The sequence below is a fragment of the Globicephala melas genome, chromosome 7 (genome assembly GCF_963455315.2).
Source record: "Globicephala melas chromosome 7, mGloMel1.2, whole genome shotgun sequence".
Taxonomy (NCBI): Eukaryota; Metazoa; Chordata; class Mammalia; order Artiodactyla; family Delphinidae; genus Globicephala; species Globicephala melas.
Genome location: NC_083320.1, coordinates 78,607,795 through 78,629,223, shown reverse-complemented (window position 1 = coordinate 78,629,223; position 21,429 = coordinate 78,607,795). Strand labels below are relative to the sequence as shown.

Below are 21,429 nucleotides of genomic sequence, written 5' to 3'. Positions count from 1 at the left end.
CGGTAGTTTCTCCAAGTGTTAACTGTTAGCCAAGTCCCACCCTTCAACACCTGAGGCCAATTAAAAGAATGCAGATCCTAAACCTACGGAATCACAATGTCTAAGGGCGGGGCCCAGAAGCCAGCAGATTAATCATGAATATCCCCAGGTCATTGTTATGTATACTTAGAACTTGAGAGCCTCTGGACTCTCCAAACTTTTTTCAGTTAGCTTTCACCTGAACCTGAAGTATTCCTCCTCTATTTTACAGAGGAGGAAGTTGAGGCATAAAAAGGTTGACTAACTTGCTAAGGTCACACGGAACTAGGGTTGGAATCTAGACCAATCTAAACGCAGCTCTTAAACATCACAGTACAGTTATCTCCTGTTGCTAAATGATTTGTTGCTAATACTTCAAGAAGTACTGGACTTGCAGTTTGAAGACGCACTAAATTTAGTCTGGTAAACTTGGGCGATTCACTTACATTTTGAATTTCAAGTCCCTCGCGGGTTAAATACGGGCCAAAACACCCCCACCTGCAAGGTGACCTGAGGGGCAGGGCGGGGCAGCAGGCAGGGAAGGGAGGCGATCGATGACTCCGGCGCGCCGCTGACTGTTGGATTGGCTCGAGCCTCTCCCGCCAGGCCTGTCCTACTCCCGCGCGCTCCGGGGCCCGCCCCCGCCGCCATCTTGGTCTAGGAGGGAGCGGGCCGCACGCGTGAGTAAACAGCCGGAGCCGGGAAAGTCGAGGTCGGGCTGCGTCCGGGTGCTGCAGGGCAGCAGCGGCGAGGACGCAGGCCTATCTTCGTACGTGGGGGTGAATATCGGGGTCACAGTGATAGGCGGCGGGGAACCGTCAGCCTGGCGCAACCTCCGCCCCCTCGCGGTGAGACGCCTCGCTCCCCGGGCTTCTCCCGCCGCCGCGCCGGTCTCCTCCCGCTGTTGAAAGCTGCCCGGGAAACTGGTGGCGGGAGCGGGCCCTGGGCGGAGCGCGGCGTGGGCCTGGGAGCGTGTTGCGGCGCGCAGGCGGAGGTTCGGAGCTTGGGTTTGTGCGCGAGGGGCCCGGGGCGTGGACGCGGTGGCTCTGGGAGGGCGGGGGCGGGCGCGCGGGGCTGGGTCCCGGACTCACGCGGAGCCGGGCGCGCGGGGCTGGGGCCTGGACTCACGCGGGGCCGTCGCGGAGCTGTTTCTATCGGTCACTGGATTGTCTTCTCTTCCGGTCCGGGCTTCAGGGAGGGGCCGACATGACGGCCCCGGGCCACAGCCCCTTCGTGCCGCTGTTGGAGACTTTGGAAGACCCTTCCGCCTCCCATGGAGAGCAGACCGACGCTTACCTGACTCTGACCAGGTGAGGCCTGCTGGGGGTATGGGGTGGGGCACCCTGGCGGGTCTTGGGGAGGAGATAGTCCGGGTGGGGCACGCGAAGCGAGTTTGTGTATTCTGGAAGTCTGGCAGCTGCGGGGACGCCGGGGTGCGGTGTGGTAGGTGACGTTCCCGGCTGCGGGTGCTGCTGCCCTTAAGGTGCAAGCTTTGAATGAGGAAGCCTGCACGTGTGTCTTGCAAGCGAAGGGTTAAGAAAAGTTTGGTTGGAAGGGAGCGTGCTGGAGTAATGGTTTTTCAGCGTGAGCCACCTGTGTTTCGGGACAGTGGGGGAACCCACAATTGGTTTTTTAATAGAGAGCAATAAACCGAGTTCTCTTTTAATCGCAAGTGCTTCCCACGTTTTTTTTTTCCCCTGCAGACCATGTTTTTCTGAGTTAAATGTAGTTTGGAAATTGCAAGGAAAGGGTAACAACTGGTACAAAGCGATAAAGATTTAGTAAGTTTCTTAGTTTTTAACTAGGGGTAGATTTCCCTGTTCCCTCTTCACATAGGGAAGCTGTCAAAACCTGTGTATAGTGTGGATGCACAAGTTATTCTGAGGGTTTCTTCGTATTTGTATTCTGATATGTTCTTAAGTATCTTAAGCACTGGGTCAGTTAATTTGCCCGTGTTCTAACAATGTTTAAAAAGATTATGCAGGTATTTCATAGTTCATTTTTGTGTCTGCTGTTTGCATAAATTTGTGTTCTTTCTGCTTTTCTGAAGTCGTATGACTGGAGAAGATGGAAAAGAAATCATTATAGAAATTGAGAAGAAACTTCCTCAGCTATTCAGAGTTTTAAAGGTATGTATGTATATTTGTTGTAAATAGTTTTTAACTTTGTGGGGAAAACAGGTTTTGCCAATTAATTCAAAAACTTTGAGTCTAAAATAAAATAACAGCAGGGTTATTACAGTACTATTTGAGGACTTACAGTGTATCAGGTGCTGTATCAGGTGCTATCTTAATTATCTTGTTTTCTCTCACTTAATCCTCCCTGTCCCAGTGAGGCTAGTCTTTAATCCCCACTTTGCAGAAGAAATTAGTTTCATGTGCCTAAAGTCGGCCGTGGCCACTTGAATCCAAAACTTGCACTCTTAATAGGAAAGCAGTGATCAGAGATTATTTAATCTGTTTTTTTTCTCCTTTTGTAGCAATGTACTTTTAAATAAAATGAATCTGTTGTTTTGTCATTGGTCTATTTGTGTGGGTAACATTCATTTTTTTATCTTCACTCACCCTTAGTTTTTGCCACTCTTGCTTAGTTAAAAAACCGCTTATGGTTATCTTGTTTGCTGTTTATAGGGAGGTTGTGTAGTTTAACATCAAACTGAGGACCTGTGCTCTTGTCGTCACTTGAGTATACTGTGCCTTTGTGACTTGACTTTCCTTAACACGTAACTTAATTTCCTTGTTTTTAGAATAAAGAGGTTGAACTAAATCTCCAAAGTCCCTTTGAGTTCTTATTTTTGTGACCCTGTTTTTGTGCTTTTAAATGGAAGTATTCTGTCAAGATGTTCATTATACATTTTACCATGATTTCGGGCCAAATGTTGAGGCATTGGGGGTACTACCTTGCCTACTCTTAAATATTCCTGTTATAGTCATCAGTGGTTTTTGTTCATGTAAGCAAGAACTTTATTGTGTAGTAGGTCAAGACTTGTTAATAGTATAAACAATATTAATGGTATTATTTATTGTCCCATTTTTCTTCATTGTCATTTTCCACATTCTTGTAGTGTATTTGTTGTGATGAAGACATGCATAATGTATTTGGTATTTGAAAGCATGTAGGATCAGAAACTCATTTGTATGCGTTTTGAGTCAAGTTGCATTGTTTGTAAATAGGGTTTGTAACTAAAATGCCTAATAATTATTTAGAAGCATGTGGGTGGTTAATAGGAAAATCAAAAGTTGATCACACACATATTAGCTACTATCTAGGAGATATAGTAGTAGCTCTCATCGTCTTAAGTGTTTAAGACTTTGTATCTCAGGGTGTAGTATTTTGGATGTTTGGTTTGATTAATTATGAAAGGGGTGCTCCAAGGAAGTGTCTCTTCTTATATTTGACTACTAACATATACCATTCTTCTCTGTCAAGAGTAGCAGATAGTCGAGGATTCCTTGGATATTGGATTCAGAGAAATGGGGGGATTTGAAGATAAATCACTTTGGAATGGGAAATGGTACCAAGAATGCAGGGTTACAAGTAAATGTAGGGTTGGGGCAAGACTCCCTTTGACAGGTTTGGGATTTTATAACTTTTACATATAGAATATGCATTGGGCTTTGAATTCCAGATGGTTATGGACTCAAATTCTCCTGTCTGTGAAGTATTGAGATAATGTTTAAAGGTCCTAGCTAAATAATGTTTAAAGGTCCTAGCACTTTAGCTAGTTAGTAAATGTTACATTCCAGCTCCTTCCCTCTCTGTTAGAGGTGTTGCTCCACTCCATAGCTAATATGTCAGCTTTTGCCTTTGAGTCTTGCTTTCTTTTTGTGGAAGGGTTTTGCTCCTACTCTTTGTTTCCTGTCTAGTGTCTTCAGCATCTTCCATTTGTTAGCTTTTTTTTTTTTTTTTTTTTGCTTTCAGATGTGTGGAGATGTTCTTTTCCTTTTAAGAAAAATATTCTTTATTTAGCTGATCTCTACCTAGTTTCCTTCTTTCTTTGCCAAGGTGTATCCATGGCCTCCTGATCTTAATCCTTTTTAATCTGCTCTCAAAGATCAGTTGATTGTTGGAATTAAAATGTAAATTTGTTTTTAATCAACTTTTGCTGTCTAAAAATTAATTTACAGTTGTACTTGTTTGTAACAAATGTTATTTTGTTTTCGAAGACTCACATTGCCAGTCAAAACTCAGAGCTCAGTAGTGCTGCTCTGCAGGCCTTGGGGTTTTGCTTATATAATCCGAAAATTACCTCTGGATTATCAGGTAAATTTATTGTGATATAGTATTTTTAGAGTTTATAGTTTGATACTGTTAAAAGTACTGTTACCTCTCTATTAGTTTCATAACCTGTAGTTTAGGATTTGCTTCTGAGAAAGTGTTTAGGTTATATCATTGTTGGAAGGTTTCTTTTCCTTAGATGTAGTTCTGACTGTGTTACCATAAGGTTTGCTGTAAAAGAAAATAAAATAAGCCTATTTAAAAATAATTGTTGCAAAAACTGAACCTTGTCCTTTATAAAAACACACCTGCTTTGGAAGTTTATAATTAGATGGAATTAATTTTGGAAGTTAGATGGTCATTTATTTTACACAAGCATGTGTTAAGGAACATGCTGTAATTTGAAAAGTTCTTTCACCTAGTGGTAAATGAGATAATTTGGAGCTAAAAGTGGTAATGAAAGCACAGGATCTGATGCTTTTCTGAGTTTTCAAGCATCCTTGGCCCTCTGTATCCTTGGATGCAGAACCCACGGATGTGGAAGGCATAAGGGACATGAGCATCTCTTGGATTTTGATATTCCTGAGAGGGGGTCCTAGAACCAGTTTCCCATGGATATCAGGGAGGATTGTGATCTTAATTATCGTTCTGTAAGTAGCTTGTCATGGTAAAGGAAACCTGGGAGGTGATCTTTAGAGAGAGGAAATTAGGAATAGGGATTAAGGATATCAGAAAGTTGTTACCATCTTTTTTTTCTGAGGAAAAAGTTTCTGCTTTTTTTATATATAGAAATGTTAGCCATCTAAAGTAGGAGTTGTTCATTTTGGAGCAGAGATAAAGGATTCATAATGTCTTGCCAAAAATTGACTTGTATGTTCATACCTAATAATAAGACCTTATAGAAATATTTTAGTTGAAAAATATCTGATTTAGAGGCTACTATCTGTTTTCTCTGAGAATACCTTCCCTCTGACCTGAGTTTTGTGTTTTGGGAAGAAGTTTGATATCAGCATTGGTTCTCTGGTCCTTTTCTCTGGATATGCATTTAACTTTTTGACACTGAAGGGAACAGGATTTTTCTCTGTTTTTCTGTTAGAGATTTTAAAGGATGTAAATGATTCCACATAATTAAAACTGCTTATTTTTCAGAGACAAATATTCAAGAACTGCTTTCAAAACTGAATGATATTGTTAAGAATTCAGATAAAAATGTACGTACTAGGGCACTTTGGGTGATATCCAAACAGACGTTTCCCACTGAAGTTGTTGGCAAAGTAGTGAGTATAGTTTTTGTATATGTCTTCTTAACCACATGCCAGTTAAAAACTTCAGACTTATTCGATTTGTATTTATTTGGTTCTGTCTTTCAGGTATCGCGTATAATTGATTCATTAGAAATAGTCTTTAATAGAGGAGAGATGCATTCTGCTGTTGTGGATTATGAAGCATTAAATGTCATCATAAGGTATGAGTTTGTATGCTATGGAATTTAGAAGAACAGTTTCAGTAAATTTAGAATTTACTTTAAGGAGTAGTCTTTTGGGACTTGAATTTGAGTTAAACATTAAAAGAAGGAAATGTCTTCTAGACTAAAAGCAAGTAACAAGAAGAAGGAAGTAGATGTGCATAAGTTACTAGGTTTCTTTATTTTTACTGAGACAGTCCTTAAAATACAGCCTTGGTTCTGCTGCTACTGCTAACACACTTCTGGTTTTAAAAATTATTTCTGTTAAAGCTTTTGCAAGAGTTTAAAAAATAATACAGACTTTTACGTGAGCTGTAACAGGCATTTAGGAAAGCATTAAATAATTCCTAGCAGCAGATGAGGGGAACAGGAAAATCCCCTGTCTTCTTCCTACACATCCTTGCTTTTCATAATGGATGTGCTGACAGCATGAACTGTTGATGTGCTTTGCCTTAACTTGTTTTTCATTCTTTGAAAGTTTTCTTTAGTTGTTGAGCTCTATATTTTAACTACTTAGTGTTCTGATGCCCTGATTGATGTTCACAGTGTATCATGGTTCTCTGCTGTCCTGTCTTATAAGAATATTGAACTTAATTCTGTAAAAATAATTAGTATTTACATTTTTTTAATCTGAAGGAAAGATAATACGTTCTCCTTATTTGAAAAGTTTATTAAAATAATAGGGAAGTCTACAAATTAGCAATTAAAAATTAGATCTATTTTTGTGTGTGTATATATGTGTATATAGTATTGTAAAACAGTTGGACCATACTATGCATATTTCTGCATACTTGTGTACTGTATATTTTCCTGGTACTTTAGACGTAAAAGGTGAGGTCAAACTAATTTAGTCATTGATTTCTCTACACAGGCTAATTGAACAAGCCCCAATTCAAATGGGAGAAGAGTCAATTAGATGGGCAAAATTGGTCATACCATTAGTGGTTCATTCGGCCCAAAAGGTACATTTGCGGGGAGCTACTGCTCTAGAGATGGGAATGCCGTTGTTACTTCAGAAACAACAAGAAATAGCATCTATCACAGAGCAGCTTATGACTACCGTAAGTAATACTTGAAGGATTTTTTGGATACTGCATTGTAAGGTTTTGCACCAAGCTTAGGGCTCATATTGGTGTAATTGCTCTATGATCTAGGAAGTTCCTCTTTGAATTAATACAAAGAATTGTTTAAGTTAATGTAGTCACACTGATCCTATATTATAGTAAGGAAGGGAGCTGTCTATTCAGTGTTATTACAATCCAGGCATTTTACCCCATCCCCAACGAATGGTGATTGCAAGAAATTGCATTTTTGGAAAAGGGAGAACATTAACTGATTCATCGCTATCTGGATTGTTATAGCATAATCCCAGTAGATACAAATTTAATGCACACAAGTGCATCTAGTGTGTACAGTTTCCTAAAGTTATTACTTACCCCAGGTTTTAGGTTTTTCAACCTTTCTCATATTTATTGAGCACCTGTTATATACTGGACATTGTTTTAGGTACTGTGTGTATAGCAGTGAACAAAAGCAACTTGTGGAGCTTATTTTCTAGTGGGAGAGATACTAAAGTATATGGTATATTTAGTAAAGAGCATTAATGGAAAACAGCAAGGACTGGATGGAAAGTGCCATCGGAGAGGAAGGGTGAGGTGGTCAGGGGAGGAAAAAGAATAGGTTATTTGAAAGGTGATTTGAAGGTGATATAGGAGTTAGCTACCTGAATAATATGCAGTAAGCTCATTTGAGGCAGGAGGAACCATGAGCGCAAAAGGCCTTGCTCTGATATGAGTACTTGGTTGTGTTCAGCGAACACTGGGCAGTAGGATAGAGCGATGAGGATGAGAGGAGGAGGAGATGATACCAGAAACAGGGCCAAATCACATAGGACCTCGGGGGCCATTGTAAGGCATTTGGTTTTTACTCTGGGTTATATTGAAAACCGTATTTGAAGCTTTTGAGTCTACAAGTGATATGCATACTTTGGTTTTAAAGGGATCAGTTTGCGTTGAGAAAAAAAAACTCTACGTAGGAGCAGGGAGACTAGTTGGGAGACATTACAGTAATCCAGGAGGTGGTGGAGATGTCCAGATTCTAAAACCTGGGGTTTTGTTTATTTTTTAAAATTCAGGATGCCTCATGGTAAGGTTTGGAGTCTAAAAGTGACGCCAGTGTCTTTGTAAGTTTTTTTAATTGATAAATTTATTTCTTAAGAGCGTATACAGTCAACCCTTGAACAACTTGAGTTTAATCCTTGTATAATTCATAGTCGGCCCTCTGTAGTCATGGTTCCTGTGCATCCTTGGATTCAACCAACCACGGACTGTGCAGTACTGTAGTATTTACTACTGAAAAATATCTGAGTATAAGTAGAACGCACAGTTAAAATTCACATTGTCCAGGGGTCCACTGTATAAAATTCTTAATAAATTTGAACTTAAATTTTCTCAGATGTGTTACCCATGAAGCTATTAATTTTTAAAGATAGAGTGAGTGGTTAAAGCATTATCATTTGAACTCTAATGATAAGCAAGCTGAAGTTTTTAGGGGAAAGTATATTGGTAGGGAAAAAAACTGTTGATGGATGGAAGAATGGCCAGATATGTGATAAGACAAGCATAGTAAAATGTTAGTGGTATTTATACTTGGATATTTACTGTAAAACTCCATCAGCTTTGCTATATATGTGAAAGTTTTCCTGATAAAATCTGGGAAAAGTTACTTTGCTGAGATCAATTTAATACTGCATTCTTTTTCTTTCCAAGAGTCTTTGGTAAATATTTTTGCTTTGGTTTTTAGAAATTACTTTCGGAACTCCAGAAGCTATTTATGAGTAAAAATGAGACTTACGTGTTAAAATTATGGCCTTTGTTTGTCAAACTGCTTGGGAAGGTAAGTACACAGTTAATGAACAGTTTTTACATGCCAGACTCTTTAATTTCTTAACTTTCCATAGTACAGTTGATCCTCATTATTCATGCATGCCGTATATGAAAATTACTAAAATTTATTTGTTAACCCAACATCAGTATTTGTGCTGCTTTTGCAGTCAATTGTAGGCACGTGTAGTGGCAAAAAATTTGAGTCCTGCAGCATGCATGTTCCCACCTGAGGTTGAGCAAGGTTACGTTCTGCCTTTTTGCTTCAATTCTTAATGTCCTTTAAGCAAATGTCCATTTCATGATCCATTTGATGCCACATTTTTCACGTTTCATGCTTTTTCTTGGTGATTTCAGTTTTAAATGGCCCCAAAATGTAGTGCTGAAGTGCTGTCTGTGGTTGCTAAGCAGCGGAAGGCTATGATGTGCCTTAAGGGGGAAATACATGTGCTAGAATACTGTTCAGGTGTGAGTTACAGTGCTGTCCGCTGTGAGTTCAATGTTAGTGAATCAACAAGATGTCTTTAAACCAAAACAAACATAAAACAAGGTTGTGTGTCAAATGGTCGATGAAAATGTGATCAGAGGCTTGCAGGAACCTAACCCTGCATTTTCCCTACAAGCCATGGCTCAGTATTTGCTAATACAGTGTCAAGGCAACTTTATAGAACATAACTATGGTGAATAATGAGAATCAACTGTATTTTCTATCTTTAAGCCAGGTTTTTTTGAGGGGGTGGAGTTGTGATTTTCTTTATTGTGGTAAATAAACATAACATTTATCATAATCATCCTAAGTATACAGTTCAGTGGCACTAAAAGCATTTACAGTTGTGCAAACATCACCAGTGTCTACACCCAGAACTTTTTCATCATCCCCAACAAAAACTATACATGTTACATAAACATTGACTCCCTCTGCCCCTACCTCTGCAGCCTCTCGTAACCTCCATTCTGCTTTTTCTCTGGATTTGCTAATTCATAAATTTTGATCTTTGATCCATTTCGAGTTTATTTTAATATATGGTTGTAAGGCAAGGGTCCAGCTTCATTTTTTTGCATGTGGATACTCAATTTTCCAAACACCATTTGTTAAAAAGACTGTTTTTTGTTGAGTGGTCTTTGCACTCTTGTTGAAAATCAGTTGACAGTGTATGTGAGAGTATTTTGGGGATCTCTATTCCATTGGTCTGTTATGTTTCTCCTTATGCCATTACCATATGCTTTAATTACTGTTGCAGTAGGTTTGGAAGTCAAGGAAGTGAGTCTTCCAACTTTATAATTTTTTTTTCACAATTGTTTTGGCTATTTGGGGCTCTTTGCAATTCCATAATGAACTTTTGAAGATCAGCTTTTATTTTTCAGTGAAAAAGGCCTTTGGAATTTGATAGAGATTGTGTGGAATTTGTAGATTGCTTTGGGTAGTATTGACATTTTAATGATATTAAATCTTCCTATTCATGAACACTGGATGGTTTTCCATTTATTTAGGCCTTTTCAAATATACTGTGTAGGTTTTAGTTTAAAAGTCTTTCACCTCTGATTAGATTTATTTCTAAGTGTTTAACTCTTTTAGGTGCTATTGTAAATGGAATTGCTTTCCTGATTTCCTTTTTAGATCACTCATTGCTGTTGTATAGAACCACAACTGATTTTTGTGTGTTGGTCTTGTACTCTGCAACATTGCTGAAATGATTTTATTGGCTCTAGTAGCTTTCTTGTGGATTTTTGTGAATTTCTAAGCCAGTTGTTTTTGTTACATTTATATTCTGTTCAGATTATGTGTGGACTACAGTCACTTATGACTATTAAAGTTCTTTTTGTGTATTTTTTCTTGGGATGCATTGTTTACTTGTCATTTATCCATCTTTTACTTAACTGTTTTTCCTGCCTGTTTCAGTGTATTTGAAAAGATTATTAGTTTGAATTTCTTATTTTTCTTTAATATTGATTTTTTCATATGAATACTTTTTTTAATATGTTGGTAAAATTTTGGATTTATCACATTTCTGATATTCTCTAACGTTTTAGAAATGTGTATTATGCATTACCTATTTCATGGAGCTTTATATTTTGTGATGCAGAATTTTTCATACAAAATTCAGTACTTTAAAAAGTTTAAATTCCTTAGATTTTACATAGTTAACACTGGGTGAGTTAGATAAATGAATGATGATAGTGCCTATATATTGTTTCAGGTAAGTAACTTCTTAATGATTCTTCTTTTTTAGACCTTGCATCGAAGTGGGAGTTTCATCAATTCTCTATTACAGCTAGAAGAACTGGGATTTCGTAGTGGAGCACCCATGATTAAAAAAATAGCTTTTATTGCTTGGAAGAGTTTAATAGATAATTTTGCTTTAAATCCAGGTAAGTAATATTTAAAAATTCGATTTTTTATGGCTTAAGATGAAAAACAAAGCTCTTCTGATTTTTTGGGGGGGGCGCTTTATATCGAATATTTACCTATCATTGAATATTATTTTAGGGGAATAAACTTGTGGCTAAAAGTAGAATTCAAAGGCCAGGCATTATTGAAAATCACAGATATAAAGTTTATTTTACACTATTTCAAAAACTGAACAAAGTGACAGATGCTGTTTGTGGCTTTCTTAGTGAATTCCAGCACTTAGTTGAGCATTTTACATACTTCTTATTTAATCATCACAGTAGACCTTAGATGGTAAGCATTATCGCTATTTTCAGAAGATTAAGTAGTTCATCAAAGGTCACACAGCCAATAGATGATAGCAAACAATTTTGATTGCTATGGAATCAAAGTATCAGAGACAGAGGAACTTTTTTTCAGGATCTTTAGAACAGCGCCTGATAGTGGGCTAACATTAATATGTAGAAGTGATTCCTTTTGATGTGCCTTACCCTTATCTTTTTATTGTTCACTGGAAGTGCTTAATATATATACGTGCGAAAGTATTTCGCCCAAAAGTGGGTCAGTATGAGTACCTACTTAACTGGGTAGTTAATCTTAGGTATAATTGATAGTTTACAAGATCTGCTAAATAATGTTGATTTCATCCTATGTTTTCCCTTGCCAAAGACCATTAATCCCTTTTAAAATGTGTTTTGTAAATAACTATTTGCATTAACTACAACTACTTTTATTGAAAATATTGCCAGACACAGATTTTAATTGGAAATGTCACCTTTTTTTGGTTATTGTTTATGAACCTCAGTGTGAGGTATCCAGGATTAAATCTGGTGGAATTATGTATAGTTGTGTTAAAGCGTAAAATAGGAGTGACTTAAAGAAGGTAAATAAAATGCTGTCTCATTTGAAGTAAGTCAAGAGCTAGAGAGTCTATGACTGGTATTACGGATCCAGGAAGTCATTAAGGAATCAGATGCCTGTCTTTTTCTGTTGTCATCTTCAGTATGCCTTAATTGCAGACTACAGGAAGGAGGGGAAGGCAGAAGGGGCAAAAATGAGCTTCTTTGCAGCTGAGTCAGCCATCTGTAAACAACATTTCAGAAATTCCATATACAGTTCCACTTAAAAATCTCATTGGGAGAATGGCTAAATGGGAAACTAGATAAAGTAGTCAAAGAGTAGATACCCATCACTGTTCTGAGTGAAAGCAGATCTTGTAACTAAAAGAGAATGGGGTATTGCACAGCAGTTGTTGGTGTTCTCCTCCTCTCATAGATAGAAATTCAGAAAGGATTAGAGGATTTGTTTCCACAGTGGTCTGACTTCATTTTCTTCTTATAAAAATGTTAATTGAAAGCTGAATGGCAGAATACTTGTAAGAAACATTGATCAATGTTATTCCACCAAGTACATGACTTGACAGATGCTTCACAATCCTTTTCAAGTCTTTTTGATAAGTTGATTTAGCACAGACTGTATTATTTTATATATCCTCCCGTCACTGATGTAGTAAACACTTCAGGTATAAATATTTTGTTTAAAGTGTATTTAGTGTTTGTGTGGAATTTAAGCAATCTGATTATCGCTAATGTAGAGTAGAACTAAATCTAAATGAATATTTAGATTTCCAAAATCTCATTAATTGCACCAACAGTTAAAGTGTTTGATAAAATAAATTACTGGTAATGACAACTTTTTTTGAGGTAAAAATATACCTCTATTTTTTAATCTGTAAAATGGGGATAATGAGAATACTAAAGCAGCTTAGAAAGAGTTTCTCAACATTTTAGTTTATTAGGCTGGACAGTTTGTTGTGGAGAACTGCCCTGTGTGTTAGAGGAAGTTTAGCAGCATCCCTGGATGCAGCCCACTAGATACCAGTAGCAGTCTCCGTATCCCTGCCTCTCAGTTGTAACCAAAAATATTTCAGACATTGCTAAATGGTGGAAAAATCACCCCTGGCACACAGTATCTAATAAATATTAGTTATTATTTTCTAAAATAAGCCTTAAGTATTGTGATCTGGTCGTACTAAAGTTTGTCAAGATGAAAATTTTGGGTAGAACAGGAACAGCTGGTAATTAAAAAATTTTTTTTAAATCTATTCTCTTGCTATAGTAGGCTGTTGCATACTATCATTCTTAAAGTTTAATCTTTACCTCTTTAATGTTTTTACCTGGGTGCTAATTTTTTTTTTTTTTTTAAGAAATACTATGTAGTGCAAAAAGACTGAAGTTGTTAATGCAACCTTTGAGTTCTATCCATGTGAGAACAGAAACTCTAGCGCTGACAAAACTAGAAGTCTGGTGGTATTTATTGATGAGACTAGGACCTCATCTTCCTGCTAATTTTGAACAGGTAACATTAAAGTGTTGATTACAATACTTTATGTGTTTTTTTTTATTAATGTGTTCTTAGATTCTTACCAATTTAATCTTTCAGTGCTGTTTTTGCTGTGTTAGCAGAGCACGTTATATAAAAGATTTTTTCACCCAGACACAGAACTTGAGTTCATTTTCCTCAAAGGATACTCTCCAGTCATCTGAAATGGAGCATCTAAAACCTTTTTAATCAGTAACACGCAAATATTCTTACTCTAGAGGCATCATGAAAGATTTTTTTTAAAGGAATTGCATGTGACTTAGAATATAATTGAGAGTAGAGTCAGCATTACGTAATGAAATAGAAATCATGTGCTACACAGAGTTGGATCAATTCTAATTTTTTGTATCTCCTTTTTCCAGGCTACATAGTGATAACCAATCATTTAATCCCATTGTAGCTTTTCATTATTGTTACATGTGAGTTTTACAGATTCCTTTAGATTTTGATATCCTTGCTGCATTTAAACATGAAAGCTTAATCTTATTTTTGTTTAAGTAAAAAAGGGTAGTCCTGATAACTCCTTTTATCTTTTTTTGATTTATTTTTTATTGAAGTATAGTCAATTTACATGTTGTATTAGTTTCTGATGTACAGCAAAGTAATTCAGTTATATACATATATTCTTTTTCATATTTTCCATTATTTAGTACAGGATATTGAATATAGTTCCTTGTGCTATACAGTAGGACCTTGTTGTTTATCCTTTCTATATATAATAGTTTGCATTTGCTAATCCCAAACTCCCATTCTTTGTTGTCTTTTCGTTTTGTTTATGGTTTCCTTTATGGTACAGAAGCTTGTAAGTTTGATTAGCTCCCATTCGTTTATTTTTGCTTTTATTTCTGTTGCCTTGGGAGACTGACCTAAGAAAACATTGCTACAATTTATGTCAGAGAGTGTTTTGCCTATGTTCTCTTCTAGGAGTTTTATGGTGTCATGTCTTGTATGTAAGTCTTTAAATTATTTTGAGTTTATTTTTGTGTATGGTGTGAGGGAGTGTTATAACTTCATTGATTTACCTGTGGCTGTCCAACTTTTCCAGCACCACTTGCTGAAGAGACTATCTTTTCTCCATTGTATATTCTTGACTCCTTTGTCGAAGATTAATTGACCATAAGTGTGGGTTTATTTCTGGACTCTGTATCCTGTTCCATTGATCTATATGTCTGTTTTTGTGCCAATACCATGCTGTTTTGATAACTTCGTAGCTTTGTAGTATAGTCTGAAGTCTGGGAGGGTTATGCCTCCTGCTTTGTTCTTTTTCTTCAGGATTGCTTTGGCAATTCTAGGTCTTTTATGGTTCCATATAAATTTTAAGATTATTCTAGTTCTGTAAAAAATGCCATGGATAATTTAATAGGGATCCCACTAAATCTGTAGATTGCTTTGGGTAGTATGGCCACTTTAACAATATTAGTTCTTTCAATCCAAGGGCATGGGATATCTTTCCATTTCTTTAAATCATCATTAATGTTTTATAGCTCTTGGCATATAGGACTTTTACCTCCTTGGTTAGGTTTATTCCTAAGTTTTGGGTTTTTTTTTTAACTTTTTTATTTTATATTGGAGTATAGTTGATTAACAATGTTGGGATAGTTTCAGGTGTACAACAAGTATTTTATTTTTTGATGTGATTTTAAAAGGGGTTTTTTTTTTACTTTCTGATGTTTCAATGTTAGTGTAAAGAAATGCAACAGATTTCTGTATGTCATTCTTGTATCCTGCGTACCTTGCTGTTTATCAGTTCTTCCTCAAGTATTGGATTTTTTTTAGCAAGTTCTCTTTAAATTTTTAATTGCTTAATACATTGAAGTTTTTAAACTTGATAGAGCATGAACTGATTAAACTTGGGCATTGATTGTAACTTGTAACTGGGGTCATAATTTTTTCAAATTCTACCATTTTAAGTTCCTAGTAGGCTGATCTTACCCAGTTGTCCCACCCATTCCTTGGCATAATTTACTCATTGGCTACATTTGACAGGTATTGGAATGATCTTAGAAATAAGCTTGGAGTTGTCTTAGTTCATATTTTCTTAAGGTGTTTTTTAAAATGTTTAAAATGGTCTGTCTACCAATAGCATTAAAACTCATGTAGATGTTATTTGTAAAAGCTATTTATGTGTATAATTTTCCATCTGGAATGTAGAGTTGAAATTTATAGATAGTACAAATTTAGGGCAAATATATTTGTAATAAAAATTTTCACTTTTCCAAGTTTCAGTTTTTACCCTCTGCATCAAAAAGGCCAATAAAATTTCAACATATCAAAACAATTGAGATCGCTTCTTAAGGATATTTAACTGCAAGACTTTTTTTTTTTTTTTTTGCGGTACGCGGGCCTCTCACTGTTGTGGCCTCTCCCGTTGCAGAGCACAGGCTCCGGACGCGCAGGCCCAGCGGCCATGGCTCAAGGGCCCAGCCGCTCCGTGGCATGTGGGATCTTCCCGGACTGGGGCACGAACCCGTGTCCCCTGCATCGGCAGGCGGACTCTCAACCACTGCGCCACCAGGGAAGCCCCTATGCAAGACTTTAAAAAAATAGGACAGTTATACATATTTACAGATTCAGTTCCCTCCACCTCTTTCTCTTTTTAAACCCCAATAGGTCTGTGTGCCTCTGATTCAAAGCACAATAAGCATTGATTCTAATGCTTCACCTCAAGGCAGTTCATCTCGTGTAGCTACTTCTCCAGCTTTAAATCCTGCGACCCCTGTACACAAAGGTAAGAGATAGACCTACTTGGGGTTTTTTTCCTTTATTTTTACAAAAAGGCTTTGAATCAAGTCTTTGCTCCATGTAATTCACATAATTTTGGCTGCCTTGTCACAAAATCGTTTTGTTCGTTTTCTGTATGTGTTACTGTGTACTGCTGTCATTGTATTGTAGTTGGATAAGATCAACTTTTTTCCACTACATTATATGAAGTGCATTACAGACTCTTAACGTTTGTTTCAGAATTAGAATATTAGAGTTATAATTTAAAATGTCAGATCTTAACAGATGTAAGGAATGTGGCTTAGTATGTATATCAGTGAAAGAAAATTATTTGCTGTTCCTTTTTTTTTTTTTTTTTTTTGCGGTACATGGGCCTCTCACCGTTGTGGCCTCTCCCGTTGCGGAGCACAGGCTCCGGACGTGCAGGCTCAGCGGCCATGGCTCATGGGCCCAACCGCTCCGCGGCATGTGGGATCTTCCCGGACTGGGGCACGAACCCGTGTCCCGTGCATCGGCAGGCGGACTCTCAACCACTGCGCCACCAGGGAAGCCCTGCTGTTCCTATTTTACGTTAACTTTTCTGAGTCAAATTTTTATATTTTAAGTTTTAGGAATGCCTGCATATTAATGTTAAGGTATGGATTAATGTCTGAGAATTCATTTAAATGGTGTGTGACACTAGTCTTGTTCTTAACCTAGTAAGATTAGTATTTAATTAGGAACTCTGTTGTGGGCTTTAAACAAAAACTCTTCAACTTTTATTGAAAAACAAATTATTTACTTTTAAAAGTACATTGCATTGAAATGAAGTAAACAAAATATATTTATTTGGGTAACTAATTCAATCGTACATAACTTAGCAATTTTGTTTGTTTGTTTAAAGGTGCTTCTCCGTATGGAACTCCCCGGATGAACTTGAGTTCAAATTTTGGTGGAATGGCCACAATCCCCTCTATACAAGTTTTGGGGCTTGAAATGTTGCTTCATTTTTTGTTGGGTCCAGAAGTCTTGAGTTTTGCTAAGCAAAACAAACTTATGCTGAGCTTAGGTATTTAATTGTTTTTAAAATCATTTCAATTACTAACACAGTTCAGAACACCGTACTTTGGGGTGAGGAAAGAGATTTTATATATCTTCTTTTTTATAAATTTATTTATTTATTTTTGGCTGCATTTGGTCTTCATTGCTGCGTGTGGGTTTTCTCTAGTTACCGGCGAGTGGGGCTACTCTTCCTTGTGGTGCGCAGGCTGCTCATTGCGGTGGCTTCCATTGTTGCGGAGCACGGGCTCTAGGCGCACAGGCTTCAGTAGTCGTGGCTGAGCGCGGGCTTATTTGCTCGGCATGTGGGATCTTCTGGGACCAGGGCTCGAACCCGTGTCCCCTGCATTGGCAGGCAGATTCTTAACCACTGTGCCACCAGGGAAGTCCCTAAATCTTTTTCATAGAAAACGTATCAGACCACCTAACATTTTACATCGAGAAATTTATTTCATAAAGCTTTGGTTTTGCATAATTGTCTTTTTTTCTCTTTTAGAGCGACTTGAACATCCGTTAATCAGCAGCTCTTCTTTTTTTTCCAAACATGCAAATACATTTATCACTGCTGTTCGTGATAGCTTTGTTGCAATTAGAAAAGATGCTTCTGGTAAATGTTTGAGAAGATTTTTATTATTTAAACCTGTGTTTAAAAAGAAAAAATAGTAAATGTTTATATAGTGCCACCTGCTTCCAGATTGTGCTGCAGGAGCTTTACATATAATTCATTGAATCCTCACAGCAACCTTCTGTGTTAGCCTATTTTGCCGATAAGGGATTGTGTTGTACTGAGAAGTAAATAACTTTTGCAAAGTTACATAGTAAGTGATGGAGCTATGATTGATACCTAGGCTCTGTGATTTTAGTATCTACACCTAAACTCCTGTGTTCTAAAGCCTATCAAGTAATGATGACAGGTTTTAAAAATTAAATAGTTTGCTATTGGATTGGTTGGAAAATTTTTTTCTAGTGGCTTTCAGGTATCCTTCTCAGTCTTTAATCCTTGTCTCAAAAGTGAAAGGTTTTCAATACAGAAAATACAGTCGATGAAAAAAAAGAATTACCCTGAGTATGTTAACAGTCCTTTTGAAAAATATTTCTTTAAACAAAAATGAGGTGAATAGTATATTGTAAACTGATTACAAGGTTGACTATTACAAGGAGAATTATATTTTAAATTTTTAAGTATTGCTCAATTTATTTCTGTAGTATAAGCTTGAAAGGGAGAGCTTTTGTAGTCATATCTGTTTCATTCTAAAGTACCTTTTATTTTGTTTGGCAGATGCAATTGTCAATGCTATTTGGAAGGAGCTAGTTAGCTTGGTGAAGTCAGTTATTGAATCTGGTAAGCACTATAATGATCAAAAGATTTTTATAGCACTCAGTGAATTGTTTGGCTTTCATATATAAAATTAATTTTAAAATCCTTTTTTGAAGTATCTTCCAGACTTTACCTTTAAACAAAGCACTTTATTTAGTAAGAAAAAACAAAAAAATTACTTTTTAATAGCTCTCTGAGTATATATTTTTACTCCTGAAAAGACTGTATTTTCACCCCTAAAAATACATGTTTAGAACTGTACCCCTCCTTTTCCTTTTTGATAGGTAACAAAAAAGAGAGACCAGGTTCTGAAGTTTTGACTCTTCTATTAAAATCTTTGGAAAGCATAGTGAAGTCAGAAGTATTTCCTGTATTGAAAACACTGGTAAGTATAAGACCTATATGTGCTGGAATTTTAAAACCATATTCTGAAATTGAATTTTATATTGAAGGTACTACCACAGATCAGGATTTGGGAAAATATTTTATATCAAGTACTTATCAGCCATTTGGCCCTTTAGTAAATGCTGTTCCATTGACTAAATAGAGTCATTTGAAACCTTCTTAATAAAGTAAATGATGACATTGGCAACTATAGAAATCTTCCAGTGTCATAGGAAAAAGAATAGGCCGTACAGAGAAAATGGGATAAGGGGCATTAAACTTGAACTGAAGAAACTCGGATGAACACTAATTTTGTGACAAGATTGCTGGGTTCCACTGATTGTTAGTATATACATTTAAAAAAATATCTGGTGATAATCTTGGAGAGCTTTTGCATTTTAAATATGTCCTACATAGTAGGGAAAAAGCGAATTGGATATACTTTTTGTAATAGTGAGTTTCCCAAAATAAACTGCAGATGGAACAAACTATACCCGTAGGTAGATTCTGAGTGATTCCTTTATGTGCCATGACAACCATATCTACTGTGGCAGTAGAGGATAGTGGTTAATAGCAAGGGCTCTGGTACAGACTAGGTTGAACCTCAGCCCAGCTATTAACTGAATGAACTTAGACACTCTGTCTACTCTCTTGTCTCTCTGTAAAGAAGAGATGTAGTAGTAGTTCATAATTAAATGAGTTGATAAATGCAGAGCATTATGGGGTTGGAACAAAATAAATGTGTCAATGAATGCTAATTATTATTGTTAGTGTCTGTTCAAATGAGAATACGTGAAAGCTTATTTTCACCAACAGTTACTTTTGTCATGTTATTCACTTATGTTATATAATTCAGGTTAATACCAGTATAATAATATTTTTGGATGGCAGTTTGCTAATCTCTGTCACATTTGAGAGGCGTGTCTTAGATACAGCTTCTAGTTAGCAGTTCTTTAAAATACTTGCTTCTGGCACTATTGAGTACATAATTGATTGCAGAATTTCTTTTTGTAGTATAAAAAATGAAAATAGCCTCAAGGACCATTAATTTTTAAAAAGTTTGAACAAACTGCACATTTGTTTATCAGTTAAGGATGTGTCTACATAGACTGATGTGAAAACTCTGTAACACAGTCAGGTGAAGAAAATTAGTTCCAGAGTATCTTACAGTACAATATCATTAATGGTATAAAACAGGTATAAGACAGCCCTAGGAAGTTATGTTTCTCTCTGTATTTACATATATGGAAATTTAGGTCTAAAAAATAAACTCCAAACTGGTAACATTGATTATTCCTGGAGATAAGAAAGGACTTCATCATTTTATTATTTATATTTCTGTATTTGAACATTTTAAGCTAATGAGAATGTATTTACATTAATGAACGAACATTACTTGTAATAAATTGTTAAAAATATAGTTAATACTATATGATTTTTACTAAGTAAGGTACTACTTTTATGGCTAATGTACAGTAAAACCTTTTGTCTTTCTTAGGTTCTCATGGAAATTACAATTAAAGGACTTCCTCAGAAAGTATTAGGTTCTCCAGCATATCAGGTTGCTAATATGGATATTCTTAATGCAAGTATCTTAAATGTAATGATACTAAATTAGCTAATAAACAAAAAGATCCATGGTATTTTTTTTCATAAGGTAGTGAAACTTAGATTGCAAAGTTCCAAGGGAATTGAATTTGAATACGCTGATTATGTTAAAGGAAAAAATGATAGACAAAGTACAGGCGTACCTCAGATATACTGCAGGTTCAGTTCCAGACCGGTGCCAGGAAAGTGAATATCACAGTAAAGAAAGTCACATGAAATTTTTCGTTTCCCAATGCATGTGAAAGTTAATGTTTACACTATACTGTAGTCTGTTAAGTGTGAGTAAATAGCATTATTCCTTAAAAAAAACAAAACAGAAAACCATACCTTAATTTAAAAGTACTTTATTGCTAAACAGATGCTACCTATCATCTGAGCCTTCAGTGAGTCATCTTTTTACTGCTGGAGTGTCTTGTCTCCATATTGACGGCTGCTGACTGATCAAGGTGGTGGTTGCTGAAGGCTGGGGTGGCTGTGGGAATTTCTTAAAATAAGACAACAGTGACGTTTGCTGTGATTGATTCTTCCTTTCACAAATGATTTCTCTGTAGCATGTAATACTGTTGGATAGCGTTTTACCCACAGTAGAACTTCTTTCAGAATTAGTTAGCCCTCTCAAACCCTACTGCTGCTTTATCAACTAAGTTTATGTAATATTCTAAATCCTGTTGTCGCTTTAGCAGTCTTCAACATCTTCACCAGGAGTAGATTCCATCTTAAGAAACCACTTTCTTAGCTTATCCATAAGAAGCAACTGCACATCTGTTGAAGTTTTATCATAAGATTGCAGCAATTCTTTAACATCTTCAGGCTCCAATCCTAATTCTAGTTCTTTGCAGTTTCTGCCACATCTGTAGTTATTTCCTCCACTGAAGTCTTAAACCCCTCTAAGTCATTCAGGAAGGTTGGAATCAACTTCTTCCAAACTCCTGTTTATGTTGATATTTTGACCTCTTCCCATGAATCATGCATGTTCTTCACGGCATCTAGAATGATGAGTCCTTTC

At 36.6% G+C, this 21,429-nt stretch overlaps 2 protein-coding genes across 3 annotated transcripts in view; one reads left to right on the top strand and one right to left on the bottom strand.

Moving 5' to 3' along the window:
• NMI (N-myc and STAT interactor) overlaps positions 1–566 on the bottom strand; it is a 108,688-nt gene extending 108,122 nt beyond the window's left edge. The window contains exon 1 of one of the 2 annotated variants that reach the window (XM_060302455.2): positions 465–566. The gene's annotated coding sequence lies outside the window, so the exon portion shown is untranslated. The remainder of the gene's footprint in view (positions 1–464) is intronic. The other variant, XM_060302456.2, reaches the window with a different exon arrangement.
• Positions 567–673: 107 nt separating this feature from the next.
• The window catches only part of RIF1 (replication timing regulatory factor 1), a 56,862-nt gene continuing 36,106 nt past the window's right edge, over positions 674–21,429 (top strand). Inside the window, exons 1-16 of the mRNA XM_030852793.2 lie at positions 674–797; positions 1,213–1,328; positions 2,069–2,147; positions 4,185–4,281; positions 5,386–5,513; positions 5,607–5,701; positions 6,573–6,762; positions 8,504–8,596; positions 10,815–10,953; positions 13,179–13,330; positions 15,965–16,082; positions 16,959–17,123; positions 17,610–17,720; positions 18,393–18,455; positions 18,716–18,816; positions 20,314–20,400. Coding sequence (XP_030708653.2) covers positions 1,225–1,328; positions 2,069–2,147; positions 4,185–4,281; positions 5,386–5,513; positions 5,607–5,701; positions 6,573–6,762; positions 8,504–8,596; positions 10,815–10,953; positions 13,179–13,330; positions 15,965–16,082; positions 16,959–17,123; positions 17,610–17,720; positions 18,393–18,455; positions 18,716–18,816; positions 20,314–20,400 — 1,722 coding nt within the window. The 5' untranslated portion in view covers positions 674–797; positions 1,213–1,224. The remainder of the gene's footprint in view (positions 798–1,212; positions 1,329–2,068; positions 2,148–4,184; positions 4,282–5,385; positions 5,514–5,606; positions 5,702–6,572; positions 6,763–8,503; positions 8,597–10,814; positions 10,954–13,178; positions 13,331–15,964; positions 16,083–16,958; positions 17,124–17,609; positions 17,721–18,392; positions 18,456–18,715; positions 18,817–20,313; positions 20,401–21,429) is intronic.